At 45.9% G+C, this 13,142-nt stretch overlaps 1 protein-coding gene across 2 annotated transcripts in view; it reads left to right on the top strand.

Moving 5' to 3' along the window:
* The first annotated feature begins 783 nt into the window (after positions 1–783).
* The window catches only part of Bcas1 (brain enriched myelin associated protein 1), an 88,576-nt gene continuing 76,217 nt past the window's right edge, over positions 784–13,142 (top strand). The window contains exons 1-2 of one of the 2 annotated variants that reach the window (XM_085832093.1): positions 784–899; positions 7,994–8,070. In XM_085832093.1, coding sequence (XP_085688219.1) covers positions 7,999–8,070 — 72 coding nt within the window. In that variant the 5' untranslated portion in view covers positions 784–899; positions 7,994–7,998. The remainder of the gene's footprint in view (positions 900–7,993; positions 8,071–13,142) is intronic. The other variant, XM_029468981.2, reaches the window with a different exon arrangement.

Consider the following 13,142-nt stretch of genomic DNA (forward strand, 5'->3'; position numbering starts at 1 on the left):
GTGTGTGTGTGTGTGTGTGTTCTTTGGCTTGATTTTTTTTCTCTCTCACATGTAAAACAATGTAACTAACTTGTTGCATACTTTTACTGTGGCGGCTTGAGGATGTAGCTCAGCTGTAGAGCAGCTTGCCCAGTGTGCACAGAGCCCAGAATTCCATCTCTTGAATCATGCAAGCTGGACATGGCTGTACACGCCTGGAATCCCAGCACTGAGGCGGTGAAGGCAGGCAGATCAAAGGACGCCCTTAAACTGCATAGTAAGATCAAGGCCAGCCTGAGCTACAAGAGACCCTGCCTCAAGCAAACAGATAAGTCAACTGAACTTCTGGCCAGCAGAGGAAAAGAACACTCAGCAATGTCACATGGTTTTGCTACAGCCACAAGCTACCCTTTGTTTAACCATTTTCCAGGGTTTAGAGCTGTTACAAGACTAGGCATTGTGTGGGGGGAGGTGTCTCCTAGCTAGGTGACCTGGTCATGGCAAGACCAAGCTGCAGACCCTCACAGGGCATGTCCTCCTCGCTCTGACCGTGACCTGCAGTTGTTACAGAGAGGGACTGCATCCCAGGTCCACCTGCACAGTGTTCAAAGTGCCCAGCAGGCATGAATGTAAGAGCACTTGGGTGTTGTGTTGCTTTTTTTTACTGGGATTGGAGGCACCTGAATACAGGAAGAGACGCGTTTCCATAGGGCAGGCAGGGGCGGGGAGGACTCCTCCCGGCGTGTGTTTGTCCTGGTCTGTGTATTCAGCCAGCAGGCCTAACAAGGAAGCAAAGGGCACAGGGCCAGGCTCTGCAGCTAGTCTGAGACTGGGCAGCAACCGCTGAAGACGCAGGACCCTGAGCAGAACCAACTGTTGGAAACTGTGGGGGACCCAAGATACTCCCACCGACTTACCAGGTAACCGCCTCCAGACTCTTGAAGCTCCGCTGGAGTGTCTATTGCTCATCGTGTGGGGTCAGATAGAGGGTAGGATTTGACCCCATCTCTTACTCACTTGCTGTGTGGTCTTGGGCATGTGGAGCCTTGGTTTTACTGTCTGTGAAATGGGACTTAAAGACTGCTCTTCGTAAAAAGCATCAGTGGCCGTGTGGACCTTGTTGGGTTGGATCAGCACAATGCACTCTGGTCTCTGTGGAGCAGTGGAGGGTCATCGCAGGCTGAGGACCAGTGTCAGGCCAAGAATCTCACAGCCAAGCAGGCTTCAAATCTGTGGCTACAGGTGTTGTCTAAGGACCTGAGGAGACAGGTGGAGGGGCTCTTTAAGTGTCCACTGTGGGTCTGACTCTTTCTATCTGGCATGTACTAAATTCAAGGCCTTGGGTTTTCCCATCACCCTCTGAACCACTTTGCTGCCTGGAAGAGCCAGGATGCTCAGAGGATAGTCTCCACCCTGTCACAAGCTGGTCCGGTACCCTGGGGTCAGATTCCTTCAGCCTTATGGGCCTCTACTTGCTTGTCTGTACAATGGGGATCACCCCAAGTCTGAACTCAGCTTAGATGGTAAATGCACATGAAAGCCCATACATGTAAGAAACTTCAGTCTGTGTCAGGTGGCATCCACATTCCGATGCAGAGAACGAGGCTGGGGAGAGGGGTGGGGACTGGTCCCGAAGCTGCAGGGTGGGTGCTGTTGGATCCAAGTGACAGCCAAAAGGAGGGAAGCTGTGTTCACAAGGGACACCACAAGATTTAGTCATCAAGACCAGCTAAAGCTAGGGGTGGTGGCACTCAGGAGGCAGAGGCAAGAGGGTCCCTGGTTTAAGGCCAGCCTATTCTATCTGGCAAGTTCTAGACCAACCAGAGGGATATAGTGAGACTTTGTTGCAAACAAACAAACAAGGACTGGAGAGGTGGCTCAGCATTTCAGGGACCACGTTGCTCTTGCAGAAGACTTGAGTTCTGTTCACAGCATCCATGTGACAGCTCACAATCATCTCTGTGATATGATGCCCTCTTCTGGCCTCTGTGAGCACTGCATGTACATGCATACATATACATACATACATACATACATACATACATACATACATACGGGCAAATACTCATACACATAAAATAAAAACAAATAAATTTTTAAAAGTTAAAAATATATAAAAGTAAAAAAAACCAAAAAAATATATAAAAGTATAAAAAAAGACAAGTACATCTTAAGACAAAATTCACAAGGTGAAAATTAATGCAAGACAATCTTTGATTAACAAAATCTCAATTCAGTAAAAATAAAACCAGAGACAGCATTAATCTTGATTTTCAAAAGCTGTGTTAAAGGGATTGGGGGATTAAGGGTTTAGCTCAGTGGTAGCCTAGCAAACATGGGGCCTTGCATTCCACCCTCAACAATACAGAAAAAAAAAAAAAGTCAAAAAGGAGGCTCACACCCATAACCTTGCACTGAGGCAGAAGGATTGCAGTGAGTTGGAAGCCAAGCTGTTACATGGTATGTTTCAACCTGCACAGTACCGTGAGAGCCCTCCTCAGAAAAGAAAAAGAAAGAGCCCTGCTTCATCCTGATGCCCGGGATTCTTGCCTTTCCTCGCACCTGAAGCCACCTCACCCTGGTTCCAGCCCTGCTGTGATCTGCTGCCCTCAGCCCTGGGCCACGTGACCTCTTTCCCAACACAAGACACGAGAAGGTGTGCACACTGAAGTGGCTCCAACCTGAGAGAGAACGGCAGAGAGCCAGCTCTGACCCAGACATTTTTATTTACTTTTTTTTCCCCAAAGAACTCTAAGACCCTCAGGAACGTATCTGGTTTTGTTTGGTTTTAGTGTCTTGACAGAGTCTCACTGTGAGAACCAGGCCGGTCCCAAGCTCAGCATTCCCTTACCTTAGCTGAGTGCAGGGATTACAGGCGTGCACCACGAAGGAAACCATGTGTCCTGGGTGTGTGTTCACTTTGAGAAAGAGGATGTGTGTTCTAGGAAGCAGTGTGGATGCCACGCCCCATTCTGGCTGCCTTGTGTCTAGAGATCCAGAGGAGAGGGACAGACAGCTCTGAGAAGGGCCACCTCCCTCCCTCAGGCTCTGCTCCTGCTGGTGCCCTGCGCAGTGCCTGTCAGTGGCAGAGGCTTGTATACTTCAGCCTAGTACTGTTCAGTCAAGTGGCTGAGGGCATACTGAGTCCTCAGAGACTGAAGTTCAAACCCATCTATGTCTCTCTATTCTTTCTTCTTCTCCATTAAACCAACAGCAGGCAGTGAGACCTGGAAGAAAGCAGGAAGGACAGACAACAGGAAGGACAGACAAGGTGTGTCCTTCTTAGAGATCACATGCTTATGGGGAAGGACCGCAGAGCCAAGCCTCAGTTTCTTCTTCTACTGAACGGAGACTGAGAGCTTTTGGAAAGGAAGCAGATAGCTGGTGACAGGCTGGGCTAGGTGAGGTGTGCAGATGCCCTCAGTGTACTGCAGGGGGACACTTCCATCATTACTCAAGGGTGGCCATCCAGGCTCCAAGAAGGATACCTGCAGATACCTGCATGTAAGGGTGCCCAGGTGGACCAGTGCTGGCCCTGCCCAGCGCACAGGAGGCCTCCACTTACGGCTCCTAGCCTTCATTTAAAGATGTTTGGTTCAGTTCTCAGAACAAGAGTAGTCAAATCTGGGAGTTCCAGCTGCTCTGAAACATCTGAGGCAGGGGGACTGCAAGTTCAAGGTCTCGCTGGGTTACAGAATAAACTCAAGGGTAGCCTAGGCAATGTAGTGAGACTTTCTCTTAAAAAACAAGCTAGGGACCAGGACGTAGCTCAGTGGTAGTGCTCTTGCCTGGCATGCTTGAGACCCCGGGGTTCCATCCCCAGTACTGGAGGGAGGGAGAGAGAGAGAGAGAGAGAGAGAGAGAGAGAGAGAGAGAGAGAGAGCGCAAAGGAAAAACCTAATAAGCTGTCCACCTTCCAGAAGCAGTCACTATGTATGCAAAAGCAAGCGAGTGTTCCAGGAGCAGGGCCCATTCCTAAACCTGCAGCCAGAAGCCCTTCCCCTGGACTCCAGGCATCACATGCAGGGGTGGGGTGAGGAGTGCAGGGAGGGTGGGTTCCCGTCCTGAGCCCCCAGTACAGGAAGCAACCTATACCACTGTGTATGACCAATGCCCTGGTGGTAGCCACAAATCCTGTGCCAGGCCCTCACTCAGAATGGTGGGCCTGAGCACAGTAGGTCTCCCCTCATGATTCACCTGCAATACTGACTTTGCCTTGGGGGCCCAGAGAAAGGCTGGCACTGCCCAGGGTGCCAGCCTGGTCATGTTGGCACACTCTCAGCAGAGTGGCGGGTGGCTTGTGGCTTGCCTGCATTCCACTGCATTGATCAAAGGTGTTTCTTGTTTGCTGGGTGACTAATTCTGTCACCATTCCGCCCTTCCAGGCCCTCCCCCTTGTACCTAAAAGTCATTTAGCTATGGCGGGGCTTGGTGCATTTATCCCCAACCCAACATTTATCCCCAACCCAGGAGTGGGGATTCCACAGTTGAAATGAGGGGCAAGGGTACAGCTATGGCTGTCAATCAGGAGGCGTTCCTTAGCAACCCGCAGAGTGGCACATCCACAAGAATCAGAACCCAGAGTGGCTGAGCCCAAGGCACTATGACAAGAAGGAAACAGTACTCATGATAGCAGAGGCTAGAAAAGGATGTTGGGTCCCCCAGGATTAGAGTCACAGATGGTTCTGAGCCATCATGTGGGTGCTGGGAACTGAACCAAGGTCCTCTGCAAGAGCATTTTTGGGGGACAGAGTCTCTCACTGGTCCGGAGCTTACATCATAGGCTAGACAGGACAACCAGCAAGATTTTTGATGCTTCCTTCCTCAGTGTTGGGATTAGAGGTGCACGCCACGGCAGCCAGCTGCATATAGAACCACTGGAGCCTGGACTCAGCCTCATGCTTGTGTGGAAATGATTTATCCACTGAGCCATCTCCCAACCCTTTAGTCTGCTCAGGCCACAAAAACAAGCGTACCAGAGACAGGAACTAGGGGCCTTAAAGACAGAACTATTCACAGTTCCCAGGATTGGGACCCAAATACAGACTCTACCAAAAACACCTTCGAGGAAAACTGACCAGAATTAGCGAGGACAGTAAGAAAGCTGTTCCTGCCTGTGGCTAGAATTTAGGTGGCACTGTTATGTGCCAGGCCCCGTGCAGAACACCTTGAATATATTAACCAGCTTAATCCTCATCGTAATCTCTTGGGACGAGCCTGTTGTCCTATTTAATTAATTAAATTTAAATTAGCATGGAAGTATTAGGTTTCAGTCTGACGTCATTTCTCCTGCCGTCTCTCCTCGCTCACAGCCATGTTCTCCCACATGTTCATAGTCTCCCACTCCCAGTAGCTCCCTTTCTGCTTCTATGCTATAAGCAAGAACTTTCTGAACTGGGCTCTGACAGCATAGGAAACAGCCCCAAGAATTAACTAATCTAAGACGACATGACATTTAAAAGTCACTGCATAGCAAAGGAAACTGTCGTCAGAGCACATAGGGAACCTGTAGGGAACGGGAGAAAAGCCTCTGCCAGCGGTACCTGAACAGAAAATTGATGTCTAGAATATATATTTTTAAATTGCACAAATAAAACACCAAAGAGGAAATCTTACACATAAAAAGACTGACAAGCCATAAATGAGCAACTGAGACAAGTAGAAAGTTCTCAAAAGAAGAAACACAGACAAGCATTTTGAAAGTGTTCAGGGCTGGAGAGATGCCTCAGTGGTTAAGAGCCCCGTGGCTCTTTTAGAGGACCTGGGTTTGGCTCCCAGTTCCCACAGGGCAGCTTACAACTGTCTATAACTTTGGTTTCAGGGGAGTCCATACCCTCTTCTGATCTCCTGGGTGCCAGACACACGCATGATGCACATCCATACAAAATACTTACTGACATCTAAAAGTTACTAATTTTTTTTAAAAAAGGTATTCATGAATGTAGCCTGAACCATGAGACATATGTAAATTAAAAACTTGTCATTATCCTCATCATATAGATGAGGAGGCTCAGAGAGGCTTAAAAACTGGTCCACAGTCCTGTTTTTCAGTGTGTGGTGATCAGGAGCTGCCTAGAGCACACTTTGCAATCCCATGCTCACCTGGAGCAGCAGAGCAGCAGTTCTCAACCTACCTAATTCTGCAACCTCTTGATACAGTTCCTCATGGTGAGGTCACCCAACCACAAAAGTTGCTACTTCATATCTTTAATTTTGCTACTGTTATGAACCGTCATGTATCTGTGTTAGCCAATGGTTTGGGGGGTCTCCACCTACAGGTTGAGAGCCAGTGGCCTAGAGCTTGCTGCATCAACTTGTGTGAATCCCCCAGGGCTGTATCGCTTGCTTTATTATTCACAGCACTGTTGGGCCCCAGGGCCTTGCCACCCTCTGCCAGCTGTTAGATGTTCATTTCCAACCATCAAAATGCTTGCTCCCTTCCATCCCCCCCCACCCCCCCACCCCCCCACCCCCCGTGGAGGTCATGTGAACCAAGCCGTTTCTGTATTGCTTATATCTGCCAGTAGGGGGCAGTAAACATTGTCCTTTGGTTTGATTTAAACGTGTTTAAAACAGCTGGTGGACAGCTTTTGAGGGACATTCTGATTGCCAAAGAAAGCAGTGTTATCTGGTTCCAAGTGATCTCAACAAAACATGGGTCCTGCATTTCCCACGTTTACTCTGCCTGGCCCTGAAGTTGCGGAAAGACTATGTAGACTGTGGTGAAAGGGTCTGGGAACCTCAGCCCTGTGAGGAGCAAAGGCTTGTCAGCTGACTATAGTTGTCACACATCTTACAGTCCGAGGTATTTCAGAACCTTAAACGTGTACTAGAAGTAGTCACCACTTAAGGGCCCAGGGAGATGGTTCAGGAAGCAAAGTGCGTGCACACGAGTGTGTGCGTGCACACGAGTGTGAGGATTTGAGACCAGAGTCCCCGTACCCAGGTAAAAAGCCAGTCTGGGGGCGTATGCCTATCAGGACGATGGCTGGGGCTTGTCAGCCAGCCAGCCCAGCTGAACTGGGGACCTCCAAGTCCAGTGGGAGACTCTCTCTCAGAAACCAAGGCAAAGGCAATTGAGAAAGACCCTCAGATGTGACCCTCTAACCTACACACATGCCCACACACATGCATGTGCACAAACGCAAACAGGTACACATACATTCACGTACACACACCCAGCACAGCCCCTAAACAAGATATAACTTGGACTGAACAATGTGAGCTTATAAATTAGCAGACCCCACTGTTAAATTGTTAAATAGCAATGTTTAAACCTGTAAAAAGTTGAATTTGGATAGAGACATTGTGTGTATGATGTGTATAAATGTATTGATACACACACGCGCGCCTGTTTATGTATGGACTTATTCAAGATATTCAGCCCACATGCCTCAGTTTTCTCATCTGCAAATTCGGACCATATTTTCATAGTCCTGCTGATTTATTACAAAGAGTTGATGTGACTTGGAACGAAAGTCCTAGGACAGTGTCTCCACACAGAGAAAGCCCTCAGCAAAGGCTGCTCCTATTGTCAATTTACCATGACTGTGCTTGTCTCAGTTGTGACCCATCCTGTCAACAGTGGAGATGATCTAGAGACACCACGTTCCTCTCTTGGACTCTCCCAAAGGACCTGGGTTCGGTTCCCAGCACCCACATGATGGCTCCCAACTCTGTTAACTCCAGTTCCAGGGGATCTGACGCCCTCTTCTGGTCCCTGGGGACACTGCATGCATGTGACACACAGATGCCATGCAGGCAAAACACCCATACAGAGAAAATAAAAATTAATAAACCTTTTCAAAACTATATTTCTAAAAATGGTATCTAAGACATTGAGATTTTTCTCCCAAGAATTTCATAGTGGAGAAGAAGAAGGCTGAAGTCAGGTGCCAGGGGTCAGAGGCCAGGTGCCACCCAGGGTGGGAGTTTGTCTATATCTAGGCTTCACATGCAGGTGCCAAGACTTAGGTTTGTATTTTAATTTTTTTCTCCCCTTTCTGTGTTGAAGGAACAATGGGAAACCAGATGAGCGTCCCACTAAAGCCTGGAGAGCAGGAGCATGACCCAGGAGCAGACACTTACAAGGTGACACAGTCAGACCCTGGCACACTGGGTACCAGAAAGTGGAGTCCAAAAGGCTCTATTCTGCCTACCCAGGGCTCACTAAAGAGAGATGGGGCGTGAGGGCTGCCACTGTGACTGTCAGTTGGGGGTAGCTGAAGTCCTAGAGTCCACCAAGGAGCTGGATAAAATACAGGTTCTGTGTGATGGGGGAGCAGGCTCATGGATAAAGTGCTTACAGCATTAAGTCTGAGAACCTGAGTTCTGATCCCCAGCTCCCATGGAAGAAGTTGGGTCTGGCAGCACAGAGACATGAGGATCCCCGTGTAGACCTCTGACCTCCACATGCACACACCTGGGCACTATGAGTCGGCCTCTACCAAATGCGGACTCAGAGTCCCCAGGTAAGAGTGGAACAATTTGAAATGATGGCGGTTTATGGAGCCTGGGTCTTCAACGACCCCCACAGGTGCCTACAGCAGAACCAGTTCAGTAGCCGCTTCAAGGCTGGTTTCCAAACGCAAGCTCTTGTTTCTGGGTGTTCTCTCTAGGGATCACTGGACAGTGTCTGCAGAGGCCCTTGATAATTAAACCAGGAACAGACTGTTGATGATGTCCTGAATATGGAGGCCACAATCGTCACTGACTGTCCTACAGAGAACAGGACACGCACACATATTCACACACATGCATATGTGCACGTGCATGCTCTCTCTCTCTCTCTCTCTCTCTCTCTCTCTCTCTCACACACACACACACACACACACACACACACACAAGAACTGCCAAGTCCAAATGTCCATTGAAGGTGACAACCCTAGGTGTTTTCCAGCAGTCCAAGACCTTTCCTATGTGTTGAACCTCCGGGAAACCCCTAAAATCTCAGTATCTGACTTTCTCCTCAGGACAATTTTAACTGGAAGCTACGTGGGGATGAGAGTGGGGGGAAGTGCTTTCAAAGCTCCTTGATATTATCATGTATAGCACTGGTGGAGAGTTACAGTTAGGAATATCTCCTAAAAGATGTCTGTCAAGATCTGAGGTCAAGAGGCTTGGGAGTTAGATCAGTTGGTAAGATGCTTGCCTTACAAGCACAAGGACCTGAATTCAATTCTGAGAGTCCATGTTTAAAGAAAAAGAAAGAAAGAAAGAAAGAAAGAAAGAAAGAAAGAAAGAAAGAAAGAAAGAAAGAGAGCTAGGGTGCAGGGTCGGCTGACACTCGCCAGCTACCCACAACACCCGCCACAGGATCTTAAGACTTCTGGTGAGTGGAACACAGCTTCTGCTCCAATCCAATTGCTCGCGGGACCTGAGACTGCATTAGTTAGGGAAGCAGAAAACCGGCCTGAGTAGGGCCACAGGCCTCTTCCGGCCGGACCAGCACCGGGGTAGCTAGAGCGCAGGGTCAGCTGACACCCGCCAGCTACCCACGACACCCGCCACAGAATTTTGAGACTTCGGGTGAGTGGAACACAGAGTCTGCTCCAATCTTTAAACAGTGACAACGATAACAACTAACCCCAGAGATTACCAGATGGCGAAAGGTAAACGTAATAATCTTACTAACAGAAACCAAGACCACTCACCATCATCAGAACCCAGCACTCCCACTTCACCCAGTCCAGGGCACCCCAACACACCGGAAAAGCTAGACACGGATCTAAAAGCATATCTCATGATGATGGTAGAGGACATCAAGAAGGACTTTAATAACTCACTTAAAGAATTACAGGAGAACATGGCTAAAGAGTTACAAGTCCTTAAAGAAAAACAGGATAACACAATCAAACAGGTAGAAGTCCTTAAAGAAAAACAGGATAACACAATCAAACAGGTAGAAGTCCTTAAAGAAAAACAGGATAACACAATCAAACAGGTAGAAGTCCTTAAAGAAAAACAGGATAACACAATCAAACAGGTAGAAGTCCTTAAAGAATAACAGGATAACACAATCAAACAGGTAGAAGTCCTTAAAGGAAAACAGGAAAATACATCCAAACAGATGATGGAAATGAACAAAACCATACTAGACCTAAAAAGGGAAGTAGACACAATAAAGAAAACCCAAAATGAGGCAACACTGGAGATAGAAACCCTAGGAAAGAAATCTGGAAACATAGATAAGAGCATCAGCAACAGAATACAAGAGATGGAAGAGAGAATCTCAGGTGCAGAAGATTCCATAGAGAACATCGGCACAACAATCAAGGAAAATGTAAAACGCAAAAAGATCCTAACTCAAAACATTCAAGAAATACAGGACACAATGAGAAAACCAAACCTACGGATAATAGGAGTGGATGAGTATGAAGATTTTCAACTCAAAGGACCAGCAAACATCTTCAACAAAATTATAGAAGAAAACTTTCCAAACCCAAAGAAAGAGATGCCCATGAACATACAAGAAGCCTACAGAACTCCAAATAGACTGGACCAGAAAAGAAATACCTCCCGACACATAATAATCAGAACAACAAATGCACTAAATAAAGATAGAATACTAAAATCAGTAAGAGAAAAAGGCCAAGTAACATATAAAGGCAAGCCTATCAGAATTACACCAGATTTTTCACCAGAGACTATGAAAGCCAGAAGATCCTGGACAGATGTTATACAGACACTAAAAGAACACAAATTCCAGCCTAGGCTACTATACCCAGCCAAACTCTCAATTAACATAGATGGAGAAACCAAAGTATTCCACGACAAAACCAAATTCACACATTATCTCTCCACGAATCCAGCCCTTCAAAGGATAATAACAGGAAAAAAACAATACAAGGACAGGAACCACGCCCTAGAAACAACAAGAAGGTAATCCCTCAACAAACCTAAAAGAAGACAGCCACAAGAACAGAATGCCAACTTTAACAACAAAAATAACAGGAAACAACAATTTTACTTTTCCTTAATATCTCTTAATATCAATGGACTCAACTCCCCGATAAAAAGACATAGACTAACAAACTGGCTACACAAACAAGACCCAACATTTTGCTGCTTACAGGAACTCATCTCAGAGAAAAAGATAGACACTACCTCAGAATGAAAGGCTGGAAAACAATTTTCCAAGCAAATGGTATGAAGAAACAAGCTGGAGTAGCCATTCTAATATCTGATAAGATTGACTTCCAACCCAAAGTCATCAAAAAAGACAGGGAGGGGCACTTCATACTCATCAAAGGTAAAATCCTCCAAGAGGAACTATCAATCCTGAATATCTATGCTCCAAATACAAAGGCAGCCACATTCATTAAAGAAACTTTAGTAAATCTCAAAGCACACATTGCACCTCATACAATAATAGTGGGAGACTTCAACACACCACTTTCACCAATGGACAGATCATGGAAACAGAAACTAAACAGGGACACAGTGAAACTAACAGAAGTTATGAATCAAATGGATCTGGCAGATATCTACAGAACATTCTATCCTAAAACAAAAGGATATACCTTCTTCTCAGCACCTCATGGTACCTTCTCCAAAACTGACCACATAATTGGTCACAAAACAGGCCTCAACAGATACAATAATATTGAAATTGTCCCATGCATCCTATCAGATCACCATGGACTAAGGCTGATCTTCAATAACAAAATAAATAATAGAAAGCCAACATTCACGTGGAAACTGAACAACACTCTTCTCAATGATACCTTGGTCAAGGAAGGAATAAAGAAAGAAATTAAGGACTTTTTAGAGTTCAATGAAAATGAAGCCACAACATACCAAACTTATGGGACGCAATGAAAGCATTTCTAAGAGGAAAACTCATAGCTCTGAGTGCCTCCAAAAAGAAACTAGAGAGAGCACACATTAGCAACTTGACAACACACCTAAAAGCACTAGAACAAAAGGAAGCAAATTCACCCAAGAGGAGTAGATGGCAGGAAATAATCAAACTCAGGGGCGAAATCAACCAAGGGGAAACAAGAAGAACTATTCAAAGAATCAACCAATCAAGGAGCTGGTTCTTTGAGAAAATCAACAAGATAGATAAACCCTTAGCCAGACTCACTAGAGGGCACAGGGAAAGCATCCTAATTAACAAAATCAGAAATGAAAAAGGAGACATAACAACAGATCCTGAAGACATCCAAAACACCATCAGATCCTTCTACCAAAGGCTATACTCAACAAAACTGGAGAACCTGGATGAAATGGAGAAGTTCCTAGACAGATACCAGGTACCAAAGTTGAATCAAGATCAGGTTAATGATCTAAACAGCCCTATATCCCCCAAAGAAATAGAAGCAGTCATTAATAGTCTCCCAACCAAAAAAAGCCCAGTACCAGATGGGTTTAATGCAGAGTTCTATCAGACCTTCAAAGAAGATCTAATCCCAGTTCTTCACAAACTATTCCACAAAATAGAAACAGAAGGTACTCTACCCAACTCATTCTATGAAGCCACAATTACTCTGATACCTAAACCACAAGAAGACCCAACAAAGATAGAAAACTTCAGACCAATATCCCTTATGAATATTGATGCAAAAATCCTCAATAAAGTTCTTGCTAACCGAATCCAAGAACACATCAAAACAATCATCCATCCTGACCAAGTAGGTTTCATCCCAGGGATGCAGGGATGGTTCAATATACGGAAATCCATCAACATAATCCAGTATATAAACAAACTCAAAGACAAAAACCACATGGTCATCTCGTTAGATGCGGAAAAAGCATTTGACAAGATCCAACACCCATTCATGATAAAAGTCTTGGAAAGATCAGGAATTCAAGGCCCATACCTAAACATAGTAAAAGCAATCTACAGCAAACCAGTAGCCAACATCAAAGTAAATGGTGAGAAGCTTGAAGCAATCCCTCTAAAATCAGGGACTAGACAAGGCTGTCCACTTTCTCCATACCTATTCAATATTGTACTTGAAGTCCTAGCCAGAGCAATTCGACAACAAAAGGAGATCAAAGGGATACAAATTGGAAAAGATGAAGTCAAAATATCACTTTTTGCAGATGATATGATAGTATATATAAGTGACCCTAAAAATTCCACCAGAGAACTCCTAAACCTGATAAACAGCTTCGGTGAAGTAGCTGGATATAAAATTAACTCAAACAAATCAATG

Source organism: Mus caroli, unplaced genomic scaffold (assembly GCF_978045245.1).
Source record: "Mus caroli unplaced genomic scaffold, Mus_caroli_1 scaffold_2, whole genome shotgun sequence".
Lineage (NCBI taxonomy): Eukaryota > Metazoa > Chordata > Mammalia > Rodentia > Muridae > Mus > Mus caroli.